Source organism: Coloeus monedula (genome assembly GCF_965178545.1).
Source record: "Coloeus monedula genome assembly, chromosome: 29".
Lineage (NCBI taxonomy): Eukaryota > Metazoa > Chordata > Aves > Passeriformes > Corvidae > Coloeus > Coloeus monedula.
Window position 1 is genome coordinate 2824694 of NC_138809.1, and position 22128 is coordinate 2846821.

General features: G+C 57.6%; 1 protein-coding gene across 1 annotated transcript in view; it reads left to right on the top strand.

The window, feature by feature from the left end:
* Positions 1-21865, top strand: part of GATAD2B (GATA zinc finger domain containing 2B) — a 36836-nt gene extending 14971 nt beyond the window's left edge. The window contains exons 2-11 of the mRNA XM_082298916.1: positions 3342-3671; positions 5409-5538; positions 5740-5871; positions 5984-6115; positions 7748-7918; positions 13972-14287; positions 17413-17615; positions 19562-19672; positions 20382-20499; positions 21261-21865. Of these exons, the coding sequence (XP_082155042.1) occupies positions 3343-3671; positions 5409-5538; positions 5740-5871; positions 5984-6115; positions 7748-7918; positions 13972-14287; positions 17413-17615; positions 19562-19672; positions 20382-20499; positions 21261-21394 (1776 nt within the window). The 5' untranslated portion in view covers position 3342 and the 3' untranslated portion in view covers positions 21395-21865. The remainder of the gene's footprint in view (positions 1-3341; positions 3672-5408; positions 5539-5739; positions 5872-5983; positions 6116-7747; positions 7919-13971; positions 14288-17412; positions 17616-19561; positions 19673-20381; positions 20500-21260) is intronic.
* The last annotated feature ends 263 nt before the right edge of the window (positions 21866-22128 follow it).

A 22128-nucleotide genomic window follows, 5' to 3' on the forward strand; every position in this document is an offset into this window, starting at 1 on the left:
TGTTCCCATCGGGATGTGAGTGCTGTTCCCACTGGGATGTGAGCAGTGTTCCCATTGGGATGTGTGCAGTGTTCCCATTGGGATGTGAGGGCTGTTCCCATTGGGATGTGTGCAGTGTTCCCGTCGGGATGTGTGCAGTGTTCCCACTGGGATGTGTGCAGTGTTCCCATTGGGATGTGAGCGCTGTTCCCATCGGGATGTGAGCGCTGTTCCCATCGGGATGTGTGCAGTGTTCCCATTGGGATGTGTGCAGTGTTCCCATCGGGATGTGTGCAGTGTTCCCACTGGGATGTGAGCGCTGTTCCCACTGGGATGTGAGCGCTGTTCCCACTGGGATGTGAGCGCTGTTCCCATTGGGATGTGTGCAGTGTTCCCACTGGGATGTGAGCGCTGTTCCCATCGGGATGTGTGCAGTGTTCCCATTGGGATGTGTGCAGTGTTCCCACTGGGATGTGTGCAGTGTTCCCATTGGGATGTGTGCAGTGTTCCCACTGGGATGTGAGCGCTGTTCCCATTGGGATGTGTGCAGTGTTCCCATTGGGATGTGTGCAGTGTTCCCATTGGGATGTGAGTGCTGTTCCCATTGGGATGTGTGCAGTGTTCCCGTCGGGATGTGAGCACTGTTACCGTGGTTTTCTTGGACAAGGCCTTCTTTTCCCACCTGGTTTTCCCTCTCCATCCCGGTGTTTCCGTCACTTCCCAAATGATCGGCTCCTCATCCAGCTCTGCGTGGAGCTGGAACGTCCCAGGGATCCCGGGATGCTGGGGGGGTTTGGGGATGCTCGGGAATGCTGGGAGCTGTGGGAATGCTGGGGGGGATCGGGATCATGGCACCGCCTTGGAGATGGAGCGGGAAGTGTCCGTGTGAGTGAGGGACCGGGGATCTCTGGAATTCCTGCGGGATCCTTCCATCCCATGGCGAGGACGAACAGGAGGTTGGTGGCCCAGGAGATCCTGGATGTCCCTGCTGGGTTGCGGCTCCGTGCTCTGTCCAGCTGTCCATGGGGAGCTTGTTATTCCCAGCAGGGATTATCCTGTGGAATGCTGGTCCTGTGGACCTGTCCCACCTCCTCCTCCTGCTCTCTCATTCCCGTTCCTGGCTGCGCTCCCGGGATCCTGGCGCGTTCCCAGCGGCTCCAGCCGCAGCGCTGGGCGCGGCTCCGAGCGCTCCCGGGGTGTCTGGAACATCCCCGATTCCCTCGGGGTCACTCCTGCGGGACGGGGGCGGGAGCGGCTCCCGCAGCCTGTCCCGGCTTGCCGGGCTAAATTTGGGAGACGTGCGGAGAGACGGGATGGGCAGGTAGGAAAGAGCCCCAGGTGCTCCCTTGGAGGCTCCGTCCGGCTTTTTTGGGGATCATAGTTGGGATTTCCATCGGTTTTCCTGCTGCCCTGCCCTGCTCCGGTGTCTCCAGCGGGAGCTGAACTCGTGTGCCGGCTGCATGGATGTGTCATTCCAGGGATTTACACCTGAGCCGGAGACTTCTCCTGGCAGGAGTTGGGCTCAGGGAAGCTTTATCCCAGGAATGACTCGGAGCCGGCTCCGGGCGGGTGTGGAGCAGCTCCAGGTGCCCAGGATCCGGCTGCTGTGGCCGCTCGGAGCACGGACGCTTTGTGTTCCCTGCGGAGCAAATAATTCCCGGTGTTCCCGAGCCAGCCACATGGAATTCCCAGCTATTCCCCAGGTGTTTGTCCCGGTCCCAGCCCCGCTCTGCAGGGAAAGGCCTCGCCCAGCTGGTTTGCAGGTGGAGCTTCCGTGGCTCTTTGTTGTCGGAGCTGGTTCCTTATCAGCCTGGGAGCAGGATTGGGATGGGGTTGGGATGGGCTCCAGGCTTGGGATGGGGTTGGGATGGGCTCCGCGGCTCCCGCCTGTTTTCCGGAGGGCATTCCTGCACCTGGAGCCGAGGCGGGGGGAGCCGGAGAGGTGGGAGGGCAGGGATGGACCTGCCTGCGCCTCCATCCTCGGAGCTGCCGAGCATTCCTGCCTGGAAAACCGCGCGGTGGGGGATTTCCTGGCGTTCCAAGGCTCCCGAGGGGGTTCATCCCAGCTCGCCGTCCTTGCTGAGCCGCATCCATGGGGTTTAATCCCGAAGGAGGGATTGTGCCACCGTTCTCGGGAATTTCAGGGCCTTTCGGAGGGGAAAGCTCCAGACCTGGGTAGGGACTGGGGAGGTTGGAGCTCTGTGAGGGGATCGGAGCTTTCCAAGGGGTCGGAGCTCCATGAGGAGATCAAAGCTTTCCAAGGGGATCAGAGCTCTCCAAGGGGTCAGAGCTCCATGAGGGGATCGGAGCTCTCCAAGGGGTCAGAGCTCCATGAGGAGATTGGAGCTCTCCAAGGGGTTGGAGCTCCATGAGGGGATCGAAGGTCTCCAAGGGGTTGGAGTGCAGTGAGATCGGAGCTCTCTGAGGAGGTTGGAGCTCTCCGAGGGGTCGGAGCTCCATGAGGAGATCGGAGCTGTCCAAGGGGTTGGAGCTCCATGAGAGGATTGGAGCTCTCCAGGGGATTGGAGCTCTGTGAGGTTGGAGCTTTCCAAGGGGTCAGAGCTCCATGAGGGGATCGGAGCTCTCCAAGGGGTCAGAACGCTGTGAGGGGATTGCAACTCTCCGAGGGGTCGGAGCGCTGTGAGATTGGAGCTCTCCAAGGAGGTTGGAGCTCTCCGAGAGGTCAGAGCTCCATGAGGGGATTGGAGCTCTCCAAGGGGTCGGAGCGCTGTGAGATCGGAGTGCTCCAAGGGGTCAGAGCTCCATGAGGAGATCAAAGCTTTCCAAGGGGATCAGAGCTCTCCAAGGGGTCGGACCTCCATGAGGGGATTGGAGCTCTCCAGGGGATTGGAGCTCTGTGAGATTGGAGCTTTCCAAGGGGTCAGAGCTCCATGAGGGGATCAGAGCTCTCCGAGGGATCGGAGCTCCGTGAGGGGATCGGAGCTCTCCAAGGGGTCAGAGCTCCGTGAGAGGATCGGAGCTCTCCGAGGGGTCGGAGCGCTGTGAGATCGGAGCTCTCCGAGGGGTCGGAGCTCTGTGAGGGGATCGGAGCTCTCCAAGGGGTCAGAGCTCCGTGAGAGGATCGGAGCTCTCCGAGGGGTCGGAGCGCTGTGAGAGGATCGGAGGTCTCCGAGGGGTCAGAGCTCCATGAGGGGATCGGAGCTCTCCGAGGGGTCAGAGCTCCATGAGGGGATCGGAGCTCTCCGAGGGGTCGGAGCGCTGTGAGATCGGAGCTCTCTGAGGGGTCGGAGCTCCCTGCAGATTCCAGAGCTCGCTGAGGAAGCCGAGCTGAGCTCGGATCGGGTCCGGGGGGGGTTCCCTGGGATCCCTGGCACTGACGCTGTCCCTGCCCTTCCCCTCAGGATGGACCGGATGACGGAGGACGCGCTGCGCCTGAATCTGCTCAAGCGCAGCCTGGAGCCGGCGGAGGAGCGCGAGGACGTCCTGGCCAAGCGGCTGAAGATGGAGGGACACGAGGCCATGGAGAGGCTGAAGATGCTGGCGCTGCTCAAGCGCAAGGACCTGGCGGGGCTCGAGGTGCCCCACGAGCTCCCGGTGAAGCCGGATGGGATCAAGGGATACGAGGAGAAGCTCAACGGGAGCCTGCGGCCCCACGGGGACGGGCGGAGTGCGGCCCGGCCGGGCAAGGAGAACATCAACGATGAGCCCGTGGATATGAGCGCCAGGAGGAGGTGGGTGCCGGCAATTCCGGGAGCTGGCGGGGTGGGAATTAAATGGGATTTGGGATGGGTCCCGGAGAGTCCCTTGCAGTGGTGCTGAGAGTTGGGAGGGACTTGGGAATGGCAGGATGAGGGGGATAATTGGGAAGGAATGAGGAAGGAATTGTTCCCTGTGAGGGGTGGCAGAGGTTATCCAGGGATTTGTGGATTTCTCATCCCTGGAAGTGTCCAAGGCCAGTCTGGATGAGGCCTGGAGCAGCCTGGGATAGTGGGAAGTGTCCCTGGAGCCGTGGGCTGCGTCCATCCTCAGCGGAATTCCTCGGATATTGTACAATGTGAGGTTATCCAGCATTGGACACGGACACTTGGATCGGGAAATCTGCCCTGGGAAGAGGTGGGAATGTTCCGCTCTGAGCTCTGAAATCATTGAGAAGCGAGCCTGAGAATGTCTCATTTTCCTGGATTTTCCTTGGGAATGTGCTCCACGTCTCCTCAGCTCTGCCCGCCTCCCTCGCTGTGGCTCCTCTTCCAGGGATTCTGTTGGAATTCTGCTCTTCCCTGGACGAAGGGAATCCGAGGATCCAGCCACACTCGGTGATTCCGCGTGGACGGGTCCGTTTTCCCTCTTGGATTTGGACTCTGGCCCTGCCTTATTCCCCTGATGGAATGGCAATAATCCAGCCGGGATGCATCTGGATGCTCCTGCAGAATTATCCCCAGGAGCCGTAGGACAGCCCTGATCCAGGAAAACCCAGGATCCCAGTGCTGGATGGCTCCGGATGTGCCAGCCCAGTTTGGAGCTCCTGGGATGCAGCTTGGGATTGCTTGGATGGGCTCCCGCTGGCTCCATCTCCTTGGGATGCTCTGGAATTCTTTGGCTGAGGCAGGGGCAGCTCCATGCTGTGGTACTTTGGAATATCCACAAAAAGCGCTGGAATGTTCGGGAGCTGAGGCAATCCCAGCTCCGAGCATCTTCCCGCCCTTGGAGCAGCCGAATCCGGGAGCTGGCATCGGCTCCGTGCTCCCTCCCGGGCGTTCCGAGCTCAAAGTTTGGGATGAGATATTCCATGGTCTCCCCTCACTCCAAGGACCTTCCAGGGAGCTGGAATTACCTCCCAGCCCAGCATTCCCGCTGCTCCACGCTGGATTATCCCACAGTTTTTTCCAAGGCTCTCCAGCAGCAGGAATGAAATCCAGGATAACAAAGGGCTTTTCTTGGCTTCTCCTTCCCTGGGATGATCCCACCTGGATCCCGCTGGATTCCACCACTGATTCTTGGTTTCTTTCTTTTCCCTGCTGCTCCTTTTGTTTCCCGATCCCGGTCACGGCTCAGTTGGATATTCGTGCCAAGTTTTCCTTTATGGAATGAGCTTTTCCAATGGATTGGGGTTGGGATAGGCTTGGAGCAGTGGCATTAATGGGGGTGGGGCTCAGCCCCTTCTCCATCGCAGTGAGGATGAGAATTCCAGGCTGGGATATCCCTGCCGTTCCCTCCCATCCCAGCACCAGGATGCACTCCTGATTCCCACTTGATTCCCAGGTGGAATTTGCACCCCTGGAGAGAGACCTGGATGGGGGATTAGGGAGGGAGTCCTTCCCTCCCGGTGTCCGTGGGAGCCGCTCTCTGCTCCGGATCCATGCTGGGATGAGTGGGATCCTCCAAAATCCCCAAATCCCACATTCCCGGCTCAGCGGGGCTCCCGAAATTCCACATTCCCGGCTCAGTGGGATTCCTTTTCCTCCCTGCAGTGACCAGGACCGGGGCCGCCTGACCCCGTCCCCGGACATCATCGTCCTGTCGGACAACGAGGCCTCCAGTCCCCGCTCCAGCTCCCGCATGGAGGAGCGGCTCAAGGCAGCCAACCTGGAGATGTTCAAGGTGAGGGAACGGGAATTCCATCCCAGGAAAGCCACGGAAAGCGGGGCAGGGAGGGGGGCAGTGAAGGATTTGGGGCGTTTCTGAGCAAATCCCAGCTGCGTCCAGCCCGCTTCTTGCAGCCGTGGTTGAAATTCCCGCTCGGATTCAGCTTCCTCCCGCTCCCTTCCTCAACGTTCTTCCCGGTAATCCGGTGTTTTCCAGGGAAAAAGCCTGGAGGAGCGGCAGCAGCTGATCAAGCAGCTCCGGGATGAGCTGCGGCTGGAGGAAGCCCGGCTGGTGCTCCTGAAAAAGCTGCGCCAGAGCCAACTCCAGAAGGAGAACGTGGTGCAGAAGGTGAAGGGCGGCGACGGGCGGGATAACGGGAAGGGCTCGGCCTCTCCCGGGGGCTGCACGGCTCCATCCGTGGATTCCCGCTCCGGTCGCTCATCCCGCCTCTCCTTCCCAGACTCCCGTTGTCCAGAACGCCGCGTCCATTGTCCAGCCCTCTCCCGCCCACGTGGGACAGCAGGGCCTGTCCAAGATTCCCTCCCGGCCCGGAGCTCAGGGGGTGGAGCCGCAGAATTTAAGGACATTACAGGTGAGCCTTCCCGTTTTTCCTGGAAAAACTGTTGGATGAGCCACTCAACCGAGGGGCTTTTTCCAAGAGGTTGAGGAATTCCCGCCAATTCCCGGTGCTTGGGGTTGGATTTCGGGTTTGTCAGGAATTAGGCTCGGTGATCCTTGTGGATCTGGGTATTCCGTGATTCTGTGGATGTCCGGTGGCCCAGCTGGAGTGGGAATTCTCCAACGCCTGCAGCCTTCCTGCTTTTCCCATGGGAAAAGCCTCTGGAAGCGTTTGCTCCGTGGATTCCTGCCCTTTTCCTTGACCATGGAGCAATCCCGTGGGAAATAGGGGTGCGTCAGCTTGAGCTGGGCAAAGGACCACAATCCTTCAAAATCCAACCCAGTTTGGGGAAAAAGCGAGGGATTTGGGGCTTAGGAATTAACCGGGATTCCGGATAAGCAGGAATTCCAGGGATCAGTGGAATCAGAGCTTCCAGTTTGCCTCAATTCCCTCCTTTTGCTGTTATTTTGTTCCGGAGCTCACGCAGCGCTGCGGGGCTGTTCTGCTCCCGGAGCCGCTCCGGTGGTTCCTGGGATGTGATTCCCTGATTCCCTGGATCCATGATTCTGTGATTCCCTGATTCCGTGATCCCATGATTCCATGGTTCCATGATTCCCTGATTCCTTGATTCCATGATCCCATGATTCCATGATCCCATGATTCCATGGTTCCATGATTCCGTGATTCCATAATTCCGTGATTCCATGGTTCCATGATTCCCTGATTCCTTGATTCCATGATCCCATGATTCCATGATCCCATGATTCCATGGTTCCATGATTCTGTGATTCCCTGATTCCATGATCCCATGATTCCATGGTTCCATGATTCTGTGATTCCATAATTCCGTGATTCCGTGATTCCATGGTTCCATGATTCCGTGATTCCATAATTCCGTGATTCCATGGTTCCATGATTCCCTGATTCCTTGATTCCATGATTCCATGATCCCATGATTCCATGGTTCCATGACTCTGTGATTCCCTGATTCCATGATCCCATGATTCCATGGTTCCATGATTCTGTGATTCCATAATTCCGTGATTCCGTGATTCCATGGTTCCGTGATTCCATAATTCCCTGATTCCATGATTCCATGGTTCCATGATTCCCTGATTCCATGATCCCATGATTCCGTGATTCCATGATTCCCTGATTCCGTGATTCCATGGTTCCACGATCCCATGATTCCATGGTTCCACGGTTCCGTGATTCCCTGATTCCGTGATTCCATGGTTCCATGATTCCATGATTCCTTGGTTCCGTGATTCATGATCCCATGATCCCATGATTCCATGATTCCATAATTCCCTGATTCCGGGATTCCATGGTTCCATGATCCCACGATTCTGTGATTCCCTGATCCCACGATTCCATGATCCTGTGATTATTCCCCGATCCCACGATTCCGTGATTATTCCCCGATTCCCTCATCCCGTGATTCCATGATTATTCCCTGATTCCATGATCCCACGATTCCATGATCCCACGATCCCGTGATTATTCCATGATCCCACGATCCCGTGATTATTCCGTGATCCCGCGATCATTCCCTGATGCCGCGATTCCGCCGTTATCCCGTGGTTCCGTGTGGATTCCCGGCAGGGACACAGCGTCATCCGCTCGGCCGCCAGCTCGGCGCTGCCGCACATGTTGATGTCCCAGCGCGTCATCGCCCCCAGCCCCGCCCAGCTCCAGGGCCAGCGCGGGCCCCAGAAGCCCGGCCTGGTCCGCAGCTCCACGCCCGGGATGAGCCCCGCCATCAACTACCAACCGGTGCGCACTGCTTTGGACTGCTTTGGACTGCTTTGGGCACTGGTTTGGGCTGGTTTGGATGGTTTGGGCACTGGTTTGGGCTGGTTTGGGTTGGTTTGGATTGGTTTGGGCACTGGTTTGGGCTGGTTTGGGTTGGTTTGGGCACTGCTCTGGACTGCTTTGGACTGCTTTGGATGGTTTGGGCACTGGTTTGGACTGCTTTGGGTTGGTTTGGGCACTGGTTTGGGCTGGTTGGGCACTGGTTTGGGTTGGTTTGGGCTGGTTTGGGCTGGTTTGGGCACTGGTTTGGGCACTGGTTTGGGCTGGTTTGAGTTGGTTTGGATGGTTTGGGCACTGGTTTGGGCACTGGTTTGGGTTGGTTGGGGCTGGTTTGGATGGTTTGGGCACTGGTTTGGGCTGGTTTGGATGGTTTGGGCACTGGTTTGGGCTGGTTTGGATGGTTTGGGCACTGGTTTGGGCTGGCTGGGCCGGTTTGGGCACTGGTTTGGACTGGTTTGGGCACTGGTTTGGGTTGGTTTGGGCTGGTTTGGATGGTTTGGGCTGGTTTGGGCACTGGTTTGGGCTGGTTTGGGCTGGTTTGGATGGTTTGGGCACTGGTTTGGGCTGGTTTGGGTTGGTTTGGATTGGTTTGGGTTGGTTTGGGTTGGTTTGGGCACTGCTCTGGACTGCTTTGGACTGCTTTGGATGGTTTGGGCACTGGTTTGGGCTGGTTGAGCATTGGTTTGGGCACTGGTTTGGGCTGGTTTGGGTTGGTTTGGGTTGGTTTGGATTGGTTTGGGCACTGGTTTGGGTTGGTTTGGGCACTGGTTTGGGCTGGTTTGGATGGTTTGGGCACTGGTTTGGGTTGGTTGGGGCTGGTTTGGATGGTTTGGGCACTGGTTTGGGCTGGTTTGGGTTGGTTTGGGCACTGGTTTGGACTGGTTTGGATGGTTTGGATGGTTTGGGCACTGGTTTGGGCTGGTTTGGATGGTTTGGGCACTGGTTTGGGTTGGTTTGGGCCGGTTTGGGCACTGGTTTGGGCTGGTTTGGGCACTGGTTTGGGTTGGTTTGGGCTGGTTTGGATGGTTTGGGCACTGGTTTGGGCTGGTTTGGATGGTTTGGGCACTGGTTTGGGTTGGTTTGGGCTGGTTTGGGCACTGGTTTGGGCTGGCTGGGCTGGTTTGGACTGGTTGGGGCTGGTTTGAACTGGTTTGGACTGGTTTGGGCACTGTTTTGGACTGGTTTGGGCACTGGTTTGGGTTGGTTTGGGCTGGTTTGGATGGTTTGGGCCCTGGTTTGGGCTGGTTTGGATGGTTTGGGCACTGGTTTGGGCTGGCTGGGCTGGATTGGACTGGTTTGGGCTGGTTTGAACTGGTTTGGACTGGTTTGGGCACTGTTTTGGACTGGTTTGGGCACTGTTTTGGGCTGGTTTGGGCACTGGTTTGGGCACTGGTTTGGGTTGGTTTGGGCACTGGTTTGGGTTGGTTTGGGCTGGTTTGGATGGTTTGGGCACTGGTTTGGGTTGGTTTGGGCTGGTTTGGATGGTTTGGGCTGGTTTGGGCACTGGTTTGGGCTGGTTTGGACTGGTTTGGGCACTGGTTTGGGCTGGCTGGGCTGGATTGGACTGGTTGGGGCTGGTTTGAACTGGTTTGGATGGTTTGGGCACTGTTTTGGACTGGTTTGGGCACTGTTTTGGGCTGGTTTGGGCACTGGTTTGGGCACTGGTTTGGGCTGGTTTGGACTGGTTTGGGCACTGGTTTGGGCTGGTTTGGGCACTGGTTTGGGCACTGGTTTGGGCTGGTTTGGACTGGTTTGGGCACTGGTTTGGGCTGGTTTGGGCACTGGTTTGGGCACTGGTTTGGGCTGGTTTGGACTGGTTTGGGCACTGGTTTGGACTGGTTTGGGCACTGGTTTGGGCTGGTTTGGACTGGTTTGGGCACTGGTTTGGGCTGGTTTGGATGGTTTGGGCACTGGTTTGGGCTGGTTTGGACTGGTTTGGGCACTGGTTTGGATTGGCTGGCCACTGGTTCGTACCAGTTTCTGCCTGCTTGAACTGGTTGGGGCTGGTTGGGGCTGGTTGGGCACTGGTTTGTACCGGTTTGTACCGGTTTGTACCGGTTTGTACTGAACCGCCACCCCGGGGCCGAAGCCTCTCACAGCTCCTCTCCCTCTGCAATTCCCGGGAATCCCCAACCCCTGTGGCCCCTCTGACGGATCCCAGCATTCCCGGGGCTCCTCAGCCCCCATTATCCCAAATCCCAACCTCATTCCCACCTCATTCCCACCTCATTCCCATCAATCCCTCTCCTCACCCCCCATTATCCCGAATTCCCGCCTCATTCCCATCAATCCCTCTCCTCACCCCCCTTTATCCCGAATTCCCACCTCATTCCCATCTCCTCCCAGCAGTCCAGCTCCTCGAACCCCCAAATTCCCAACTCATTCCCGTCTCCCCGCAGCAATCCAGCTCCCCTTTATCCCGAATTCCCGCCTCATTCCCATCAATCCCTCTCCTCAGCCCCCATTATCCCGAATTCCCGCCTCATTCCCGTCTCCCCGCAGCAATCCAGCTCCCCTTTATCCCGAATTCCCACCTCATTCCCAACTCATTCCCACGTCATTCCCATCAATCCCTCTCCTCAGCTCCCCATTATCCCGAATTCCCGCCTCATTCCCATCAATCCCTCTCCTCAGCCCCCTTTATCCCGAATTCCCGCCTCATTCCCATCAATCCCTCTCCTCAGCCCCCTTTATCCCGAATTCCCGCCTCATTCCCATCAATCCCTCTCCTCACCCCCCATTATCCCGAATTCCCGCCTCATTCCCGTCTCCCCGCAGCAATCCGGCTCCCCATTATCCCGAATTCCCACCTCATTCCCATCAATCCCTCTCCTCATCCCCCATTATCCCAAATCCCCACCTCATTCCCGTCTCCCCGCAGCAATCCGGCTCCCCATTATCCCGAATTCCCACCTCATTCCCATCAATCCCTCTCCTCATCCCCCATTATCCCAAATCCCCACCTCATTCCCGTCTCCCCGCAGCAATCCGGCTCCCCTTTATCCCAAATTCCCGCCTCATTCCCATCAATCCCTCTCCTCACCCCCCTTTATCCCGAATTCCCACCTTATTCCCATCAATCCCTCTTCTCAGCTCCCCTTTATCCCAAATCCCCACCTCATTCCCGTCTCCCCGCAGCAATCCAGCTCCCCTTTATCCCGAATTCCCGCCTCATTCCCATCTCATTCCCACCTCATTCCCACCTTATTCCCATCAATCCCTCTCCTCAGCTCCCCATTATCCCAAATTCCCGCCTCATTCCCGTCTCCCCGCAGCAATCCAGCTCCCCATTATCCCGAATTCCCGCCTCATTCCCATCTCCCCGCAGCAATCCGGCTCCCCTTTATCCCAAATTCCCGCCTCATTCCCATCAATCCCTCTCCTCAGCCCCCCATTATCCCAAATTCCCACCTCATTCCCATCAATCCCTCTCCTCATCCCCCATTATCCCGAATTCCCACCTCATTCCCATCTCCCCGCAGCAATCCAGCTCCCCTTTATCCCAAATTCCCAACTCATTCCCGTCTCCCCGCAGCAATCCGGCTCCCCTTTATCCCGAATTCCCACCTCATTCCCACCTCATTCCCACCTCATTCCCATCAATCCCTCTCCTCACCCTCCATTATCCCGAATCCCCGCCTCATTCCCGTCTCCCCGCAGCAATCCGGCTCCCCTTTATCCCGAATTCCCGCCTCATTCCCAACTCATTCCCACGTCATTCCCATCAATCCCTCCCCGCAGCTCCCCTTTATCCCGAATTCCCGCCTCATTCCCGTCTCCCCGCAGCAATCCAGCTCCCCTTTATCCCGAATTCCCGCCTCATTCCCATCAATCCCTCTCCTCAGCTCCCCATTATCCCAAATTCCCGCCTCATTCCCGTCTCCCCGCAGCAATCCAGCTCCCCTTTATCCCGAATTCCCACCTCATTCCCAACTCATTCCCACGTCATTCCCATCAATCCCTCTCCTCAGCTCCCCATTATCCCGAATTCCCGCCTCATTCCCATCAATCCCTCTCCTCAGCCCCCTTTATCCCGAATTCCCGCCTCATTCCCATCAATCCCTCTCCTCAGCCCCCTTTATCCCGAATTCCCGCCTCATTCCCGTCTCCCCGCAGCAATCCGGCTCCCCTTTATCCCAAATTCCCGCCTCATTCCCATCAATCCCTCTCCTCACCCCCCTTTATCCCGAATTCCCACCTCATTCCCATCTCATTCCCACCTCATTCCCACCTTATTCCCATCAATCCCTCTCCTCAGCTCCCCATTATCCCAAATTCCCGCCTCATTCCCGTCTCCCCGCAGCAATCCAGCTCCCCTTTATCCCAAATCCCCGCCTCATTCCCGTCTCCCCGCAGCAATCCAGCTCCCCATTATCCCGAATTCCCGCCTCATTCCCATCTCCCCGCAGCAATCCGGCTCCCCTTTATCCCAAATTCCCGCCTCATTCCCATCAATCCCTCTCCTCAGCCCCCCATTATCCCAAATTCCCACCTCATTCCCATCAATCCCTCTCCTCACCCTCCATTATCCCGAATCCCCGCCTCATTCCCATCTCCCCGCAGCAATCCAGCTCCCCTTTATCCCAAATCCCCGCCTCATTCCCGTCTCCCCGCAGCAATCCAGCTCCCCTTTATCCTGAATTCCCGCCTCATTCCCACCTCATTCCCACCTCATTCCCATCAATCCCTCTCCTCACCCCCCATTATCCCAAATTCCCAACTCATTCCCGTCTCCCCGCAGCAATCCGGCTCCCCTTTATCCCAAATTCCCGCCTCATTCCCAACTCATTCCCACGTCATTCCCATCAATCCCTCTCCTCAGCTCCCCTTTATCCCAAATCCCCGCCTCATTCCCGTCTCCCCGCAGCAATCCGGCTCCCCTTTATCCCGAATTCCCACCTTATTCCCATCAATCCCTCTCCTCAGCTCCCCTTTATCCCGAATTCCCACCTCATTCCCATCAATCCCTCTCCTCAGCCCCCTTTATCCCGAATTCCCGCCTCATTCCCGTCTCCCCGCAGCAATCCAGCTCCCCTTTATCCCGAATTCCCGCCTCATTCCCATCAATCCCTCTCCTCAGCTCCCCATTATCCCAAATTCCCGCCTCATTCCCATCAATCCCTCTCCTCAGCCCCCTTTATCCCGAATTCCCACCTCATTCCCGTCTCCCCGCAGCAATCCAGCTCCCCATTATCCCGAATTCCCGCCTCATTCCCGTCTCCCCGCAGCAATCCAGCTCCCCTTTATCCCGAATTCCCGCCTCATTCCCATCAATCCCTCTCCTCAGCCCCCATTATCCCGAATTCCCGCCTCATTCCCATCAATCCCTCTCCTCACCCCCCATTATCCCGAATCCCCGCCTCATTCCCATCTTCCCGCAGCAATCCGGCTCCCCATTATCCCGAATTCCCGCCTCATTCCCATCAATCCCTCTCCTCACCCCCCATTATCCCGAATTCCCGCCTCATTCCTGTCTCCCCGCAGCAATCCAGCTCCCCTTTATCCCGAATTCCCGCCTCATTCCCAACTCATTCCCATGTCATTCCCATCAATCCCTCTCCTCAGCTCCCCATTATCCCGAATTCCCGCCTCATTCCCATCTCCCCGCAGCAATCCAGCTCCCCTTTATCCCGAATTCCCGCCTCATTCCCACCTCATTCCCACCTCATTCCCACCTCATTCCCACCTCATTCCCATCAATCCCTCTCCTCACCCCCCATTATCCCGAATTCCCGCCTCATTCCCATCAATCCCTCTCCTCAGCCCCCTTTATCCCGAATTCCCACCTCATTCCCGTCTCCCCGCAGCAATCCAGCTCCCCATTATCCCGAATTCCCGCCTCATTCCCGTCTCCCCGCAGCAATCCGGCTCCCCTTTATCCCAAATTCCTGCCTCATTCCCATCAATCCCTCTCCTCACCCCCCATTATCCCGAATTCCTGCCTCATTCCCATCAATCCCTCTCCTCAGCTCCCCATTATCCCGAATCCCCGCCTCATTCCCGTCTCCCCGCAGCAATCCGGCTCCTCGGTGCCGTGCCAGCGCTCGTCGTCCTCCGCCATCTACATGAACCTCGCCTCTCACATGCAGCCGGGCTCGGTGGCCCGCGTGTCCTCCCCGCTTCCCAGCCCCAGCGCTCTTTCCGACGCCGCCAATTCCCAAGCGGCCGCCAAGCTGGCGCTCCGGAAGCAGCTGGAAAAGACTCTCCTGGAAATCCCACCCCCGAAGCCTCCGGCTCCTCTCCTGCACTTCCTGCCCAGCGCTGCCAACAGCGAGTTCATCTACATGGTGGGGCTGGAGGAGGTGGTGCAGAGCGTCATCGACAGCCAAGGTCGGCATTCCCGGGGTTATTCCCCATGGGAAAACGCAGCCGCGTGGGAATTCCGGGAGGCTTCTGCACCGATTCGGGGCGTTACGGGTTGAAATCGTGGGGTTTAGGGTAAAGCTCTGAGGGGGTTTTGATGGGGAGATTGGGAGGGTTTTTAAAGGAGTTGGTGGAGTCCGGAGGGGGAGTGGTGGAATTTTTGGGGTGGTTTGGAGGGGTTTGAAGGATTTCCGATGGGATTTGTGGGATTTCACGTGGAATTTTCAGGATTTTGGCTGAAAATTCCGGGGTTTCAGTGCAAATTTTCAGGATTTCAGGCCAAAATCTTGGATTTCGGCTGATTTCCGTGATTTCAGCCCCATTTTTGGCTTTTAACTCCCAATTTCCATGATTTCAGCCCTATTTTTGGCTTTTAACTCCCGATTTTCATGATTTCAGCCCCATTTTTGGCATTTAACTCCGATTTCCATGATTTCAGCCCCATTTTTGGCTTTTAACTCCCGATTTTCATGATTTCAGCCCTATTTTTGGCTTTTAACTCCCGATTTTCATGATTTCAGCCCCATTTTTGGCTTTTAACTCCCGATTTCCATGATTTCAGCCCCATTTTTGGCTTTTAACTCCCGATTTCCATGATTTCAGCCCCATTCTTGGCATTTAACTCCCGATTTCCATGATTTCAGCCCCATTCTCAGGATTTCCACATATCCGCAGGATTTCAGCCCCAATTTCCAGGATTTCAGCCCCAATTCCCACACTTTAATCCCCAAATTCCAGCCTTTCATCCCCAATTCCCGGTCTCCCAGCCCCGATCTCCGCCCCATCCCGCTGCTCCCAGCACTTCATCCATTCCCAGTGCTTTTCTCCCAACCCACCGACCTCTTCCTTTGGGAATTCCTGTTCCTGTGGGTCAGATCCTGACCCTGGCTGTGTTTTCCAGGGAAGAGCTCCCTGGCAGTGCCGGATCCGTGTCAGATCCTTGACCCTGGTTGTGTTTTCCAGGGAAGAGCTCCCTGGCTGTGTTTTCCATGTTTTCCAGGGAAGAGCTCCCTGGCAGTGCCGGATCCATGTCAGATCCTTGACCCTGGCTGTGTTTTCCAGGGAAGAGCTCCCTGGCTGTGTTTTCCATGTTTTCCAGGGAAGAGCTCCCTGGCAATGCCGGATCCATGTCAGATCCTTGACCCTGGCTGTGTTTTCCAGGGAAGAGCTCCCTGGCAGTGCCGGATCTGTGTCAGATCCTTGACCCTGGCTGTGTTTTCCAGGGAAGAGCTCCCTGGCAGTGCCGGATCCGTGTCAGATCCTTGACCCTGGTTGTGTTTTCCAGGGAAGAGCTCCCTGGCTGTGTTTTCCATGTTTTCCAGGGAAGAGCTCCCTGGCAGTGCCAGATCCGTGTCAGATCCTTGATCCTGGCTGTGTTTTCCAGGGAAGAGCTCCCTGGCTGTGTTTTCCATGTTTTCCAGGGAAGAGCTCCCTGGCAGTGCCGGATCCGTGTCAGATCCTGACCCTGGCTGTGTTTTCCAGGGAAGAGCTCCCTGGCTGTGTTTTCCATGTTTTCCAGGGAAGAGCTCCCTGGCAGTGCCGGATCCATGTCAGATCCTGACCCTGGCTGTGTTTTCCAGGGAAGAGCTCCTTGGCTGTGTTTTCCATGTTTTCCAGGGAAGAGCTCCCTGGCAGTGCCGGATCCGTGTCAGATCCTGACCCTGGCTGTGTTTTCCATGTTTTCCAGGGAAGAGCTCCCTGGCAGTGCCGGATCCATGTCAGATCCTGACCCTGGCTGTGTTTTCCAGGGAAGAGCTCCCTGGCTGTGTTTTCCATGTTTTCCAGGGAAGAGCTCCCTGGCAGTGCCGGATCCGTGTCAGATCCTGACCCCGGCTGTGTTTTCCAGGGAAGAGCTCCCTGGCTGTGTTTTCCATGTTTTCCAGGGAAGAGCTCCCTGGCAGTGCCGGATCCATGTCAGATCCTTGACCCTGGCTGTGTTTTCCAGGGAAGAGCTCCCTGGCTGTGTTTTCCATGTTTTCCAGGGAAGAGCTCCCTGGCAGTGCCGGATCCGTGTCAGATCCTTGACCCTGGCTGTGTTTTCCAGGGAAGAGTTCCCTGGCAGTGCCGGATCCGTGTCAGATCCTTGACCCCTGGTTGTGTTTTCCAGGGAAGAGCTCCCTGGCTGTGTTTTCCATGTTTTCCAGGGAAGAGCTCCCTGGCAGTGCCGGATCCGTGTCAGATCCTGACCCCTGGCTGTGTTTTCCAGGGAAGAGCTCCCTGGCAGTGCCGGATCCGTGTCAGATCCTTGACCCTGGCTGTGTTTTCCAGGGAAGAGCTCCCTGGCAGTGCCAGATCCGTGTCAGATCCTTGACCCTGGTTGTGTTTTCCAGGGAAGAGCTCCCTGGCTGTGTTTTCCATGTTTTCCAGGGAAGAGCTCCCTGGCTGTGTTTTCCATGTTTTCCAGGGAAGAGCTCCCTGGCAATGCCGGATCCGTGTCAGATCCTTGACCCTGGCTGTGTTTTCCAGGGAAGAGCTCCCTGGCTGTGTTTTCCATGTTTTCCAGGGAAGAGCTCCCTGGCTGTGTTTTCCATGTTTTCCAGGGAAGAGCTCCCTGGCAGTGCCGGATCCATGTCAGATCCTGACCCCGGCTGTGTTTTCCAGGGAAGAGCTCCCTGGTAGTGCCGGATCCGTGTCAGATCCTGACCCCTGGCTGTGTTTTCCAGGGAAGAGCTCCTTGGCTGTGTTTTCCATGTTTTCCAGGGAAGAGCTCCCTGGCAATGCCGGATCCGTGTCAGATCCTGACCCCTGGCTGTGTTTTCCAGGGAAGAGCTCCCTGGCAGTGCCGGATCCGTGTCAGATCCTTGACCCTGGCTGTGTTTTCCAGGGAAGAGCTCCCTGGCAGTGCCAGATCCGTGTCAGATCCTTGACCCTGGTTGTGTTTTCCAGGGAAGAGCTCCCTGGCTGTGTTTTCCATGTTTTCCAGGGAAGAGCTCCCTGGCTGTGTTTTCCATGTTTTCCAGGGAAGAGCTCCCTGGCAGTGCCGGATCCATGTCAGATCCTGACCCTGGCTGTGTTTTCCAGGGAAGAGCTCCCTGGCAGTGCCGGATCCGTGTCAGATCCTGACCCCTGGCTGTGTTCTCCGTGTTTTCCAGGGAAGAGCGCTCCGGCGGTGCCGCGCGTGGAGCCGTTCGTGTGCGCGCAGTGCCGCACGGATTTCACGCCGCACTGGAAGCAGGAGAAGGGCGGGCGGATCCTGTGCGAGCAGTGCCAGACCTCCAACCAGAAGAAGGCGCTCAAGGCCGAGCACACGAATCGCCTCAAGAACGCCTTCGTCAAGGCCCTGCAGCAGGAGCAGGTCGGGATCGCCGGGAACGGCCGGAATGGCACGGCACGGCCGGGAGCTGCGGCGCATCCCGGTCGTTCCAAACGCCCGGCACGGCTCATCCCAAAGCGCCCGGCACGGCCTCTTCCAGTTGGTTCATCCCATCCTGACCCATCCTAAACTACTCATCCCATCCCAAACTACTCATCCCATCCCATCCCATCCTGCTCATCCCATCCCATCCTGCTCATCCCATCCCATCCAATCTCATCCCATCCCATCCCATCCCATCCCATCCCATCCCATCCCATCCCATCCCATCCCATCCCATCCCACCCCATCCCATCCTAAACTATTCATCCCATCCCATCCTGCTCATCCCATCCCATCCCACCCCACCCCATCCTGCTCATCCCATCCCATCCCATCCCATCCCATCCCATCCCATCCCATCCCATCCCATCCCAAACCATCCTAAACTACTCATCCCATCCCATCCAATCTCATCCCATCCTGCTCATCCCATCCCATCCCATCCCATCCCATCCCATCCCATCCCATCCCATCCCACTCATCCCATCCCACCCCATCCCATCCCGCTCATCCCATCCCATCCCATCCTGCTCATCCCATCCCATCCCATCCCATCCCACCCCATCCCACCCCATCCCGCCCCATCCCGCCCCATCCCACCCCATCCCACCCCATCCCACATCTCCACCCACATTTTCCATGATCCTGGAGTTTGACTGCTCCGTGGGGATGCCCAGCTTGCCACGTGGCTTTTCCAGTGTCCGGAGATTCCGGAGCATCCCATTCCCTTCATACAGTTCCCCCTGGATTTCCCCCAGGGCAGGCCGGGCACAGCTTTTCCCCCTTTCCCCCGCTTTTCCCTTCCCTCTGGAAGCCGCTCATCCCTGTTTTTCCCTCGGGAAGTTGCTTTTCCATGTGCTGGGCTGTTTGTGGGAGGAGGATTTGCTGCATTCCCGGAATAAATGAGGGCTGGAGGGGAAAACAACCCAGAATCACCGGGTTTGGGGCATAAAACTCCTGAATCCGAGCTGGAATCGGGGCAGTGGGAATGGGATGTGTGCTGGGAAGGGAGAGGAGCCTGTGGGGCTGTCCTGGCTCCGAGGGGAGTGCGTTCCTATGGGATTGAGCGGCTCGGCATTCCCGTGGGATTGAGCGGCTTGGCAATCCCATGGGATTGAGCAGGTTGGCATTCCATGGGATTGAGTGGGTTGGCAATCCCATGGGATTGAGCACCTCTGCATTCCATGGGATTGAGCGGCTCGGTGTTCCCATGGGATTGAGCACCTCTGCATTCCATGGGATTGAGCACCTCTGCATTCCATGGGATTGAGCGGCTCGGCGTTTCCATGGGATTGAGTGGCTTGGTGTTCCCATGGGATTGAGGAATTTGGCAATCCCATGGGATTGAGCGGCTCAGCGTTCCCATGGGATTCAGTGGGTTGGCAATCCTATGGGATTGAGCGGGTTGGCATTCCATGGGATTGAGCGTTTTGGCAATCCCATGGGATTGAGTGGCTCGGCGTTCCCATGGGATTGAGCGGCTTGACATTCCCATGGGATTGAGCGGCTTGACATTCCCATGGGATTGAGTGGCTCGGTGTTCCCATGGGATTGAGCGTTTTGGCATTCCCATGGGATTGAGCGGCTCGGCATTCCATGGGATTGAGCGGGTTGGCAATCCCATGGGATTGAGCGGCTCGGCATTCCCATGGGATTGAGCGTTTTGGCAATCCCATGGGATTGAGCGGCTCGGCATTCCCATGGGATTGAGCGGGTTGGCATTCCATGGGATTGAGCGTTTTGGCAATCCCATGGGATTGAGCGGCTCAGCATTCCATGGGATTGAGCGTTTCGGCAATCCCATGGGATTGAGCGGCTCAGCATTCCATGGGATTGAGCGTTTCGGCAATCCCATGGGATTGAGCGGCTCGGCGTTCCCGGCGCAGGAGATCGAGCAGCGGCTGCAGCAGCAGGCGGCCCTGTCCCCCACGGCCGCGCCCGCCGTGCCCAGCGTCGGCAAACAGGACGGGATCCTGCGGCACCACACGCTCCGGCAGGTGGGATCCGTGGGATGGGGTGGGATCCATGGGATGGGATCCGTGGGATTGGATGGGACTCATGGGATGGGATGGGATGGGATGGGATGGGATGGGATGGGATGGGATGGGATGGGACTGCTGGGATGGGATGAGATCCATGGGATGGGATCCATGGGATTTGACTGTTGGGATGGGATGAGATCCATGGGATGGGATCTATGGGATGGGATCCATGGGATGGGATCCATGGGATGTGACTGTTGGGATGGGACGGGATCCATGGGATGGGATGGGACCCATGGGATGGGATCCATGGGATGGGACCCATAGGATGGGATCCATGGGATTTGACTGTTGGGATGGGATGAGATCCGTGGGATGGGATCTATGGGATGGGACCCGTGGGATGGGATCCATGGGATGGGATCCATGGGATGTGACTGTTGGGATGGGACGGGATCCATGGGATGGGATGGGACCCATGGGATGGGATCCATGGGATGGGACCCATAGGATGGGATCCATGGGATTTGACTGTTGGGATGGGATGAGATCCATGGGATGGGATCTATGGGATCCATGGGATGTGACTGTTGGGATGGGATGGAATCCATGGGATGGGATCATGGGGGTGGAGCAGGATGGCCGCCCTTTCTCCCCCTTCCTGCCAATCCCAACGCCTCGTCTGTGTCCGTGTCCGTGTCCGTGTCCGTGTCCGGCCCTGCAGGCCCCGCAGCCCCAGAGCAGCCTCCAGCGCGGAATTCCCACCTCCGCCCGCTCCATGCTGTCCAACTTTGCCCAGGCCCCGCAGCTCTCCGTGGCAGGAGGGCTCCTGGGAATGCCAGGTACGGGCTGGGATCCATGGGATGGGATGGGATGGGATCCATGGGGTGGGATGGGATCCATGGGATGGGATCCATGGGATGGGATGGGATGGGATGGGATCCATGGGGTGGGATGGGATCCATGGGATGGGATCCATGGGATGGGATGGGATGGGATGGGATGGGATGGGATGGGATGGGATGGGATGGGATGGGATGGGATGGGATCCATGGGATGGGATGGGGTCCATGGGATGGGATGGGATGGGATCCATGGGATGGGATGGGATGGGATCCATGGGATGAGCAGCATGGGACAGATCAGGCCACGCCCACTGGATTTCCAGGCCGAATTTGGGAATTCCCACCCTGTGGGATCCATGTGGGATCTGTGGGATCCGTGTGAGATCTGTGGAATCCGTGTGGGCTCTGAGGGATCCATGTGGGCTCTGTGGGATCTGTGTGGGCTCTGAGGGATCTGTGTGGGATCTGTGTGGGATCTGAGGGATCCATGTGGGCTCTGTGGGATCCGTGTGAGATCTGAGGGATCCGTGTGGGATCTGAGGGATCCGTGTGGGCTCTGTGGGATCTGTGTGGGCTCTGAGGGATCTGTGTGGGATCTGAGGGATCCGTGTGGGCTCTGTGGGATCTGTGTGGGCTCTGTGGGATCCGTGTGGGATCTGAGGGATCCATGTGGGCTCTGTGGGATCTGTGTGGGCTCTGTGTGGGATCTGTGGGATCCGTGGGGGATCCGCGGGGTGCCGAGGCTCCGTGCTTTCCAGGAGTGAACATCGCGTACCTGAACGCCGGCATCGGGGGCCACAAAGCGTCCAGCCTGGCGGACCGGCAGCGGGAATACCTGCTGGATATGATCCCGCCCCGCTCCATATCCCAGTCCATCAGCGGACAGAAATAGCCCCGGCTGCCCCCCCCCCCGCCCCTCCACCCCTTCCCACCGGGCCATCCTGGGCCGTACTGGGCCCTACTGGGCCCTACTGGTGCCTCCGCTCCCGGGGAGAAACAGACCGCGAGAAACCAAGAGAAACAAACGGCAAACATGGAGAAAAAAACGACGACAACAACGACGACAAAACCACCCAACAGACAAAAGAAACATTTCAAACGGCCGCCTGTCCCCTTCCCAGCCCGAAATTCCTTGGGTTTTCCAGGCCGGGATCGCTCCCCGCGGCCGGAGCAGCCCCGGCCCCGCTGGTTTTGTAACGCCGCCGCTTCCTCCTTGTGTTGTGGGTTGGTTTTTTTGCCCCTTTTTTCCTTCTTTTCCAGCCCCCCTCTTCTCTCTCTCCCTTCGCTCCATGGATGGTTAAAGCTTTTGTATCCCTTTTCCAGAGACTTTGGCAAGGGCACCTTCCCGAATTCCCGAAGAATTCCCCTGGGGATGGGCGGGTGAGGGGGTGGGGAGAGATTTTGGGGGCGGCCTGTGCTGATTCTGGGGGGAATTGGGGGGTGCCTGAGAGGGGATGAGGGGGGGAGCTCTGATCCCAGGGGGTCAATCCCATTGGGATCTGATCCTGGGGGGAAAATCCCATTGGGATCCATTCCCGGGGTTGGTAAATCCCATTGGGATCTGATCCTGGCGGGTCAATCCCGCTGGGATCCCATCCCAGGGGGGGTAAATCCTGCTGGGATCCC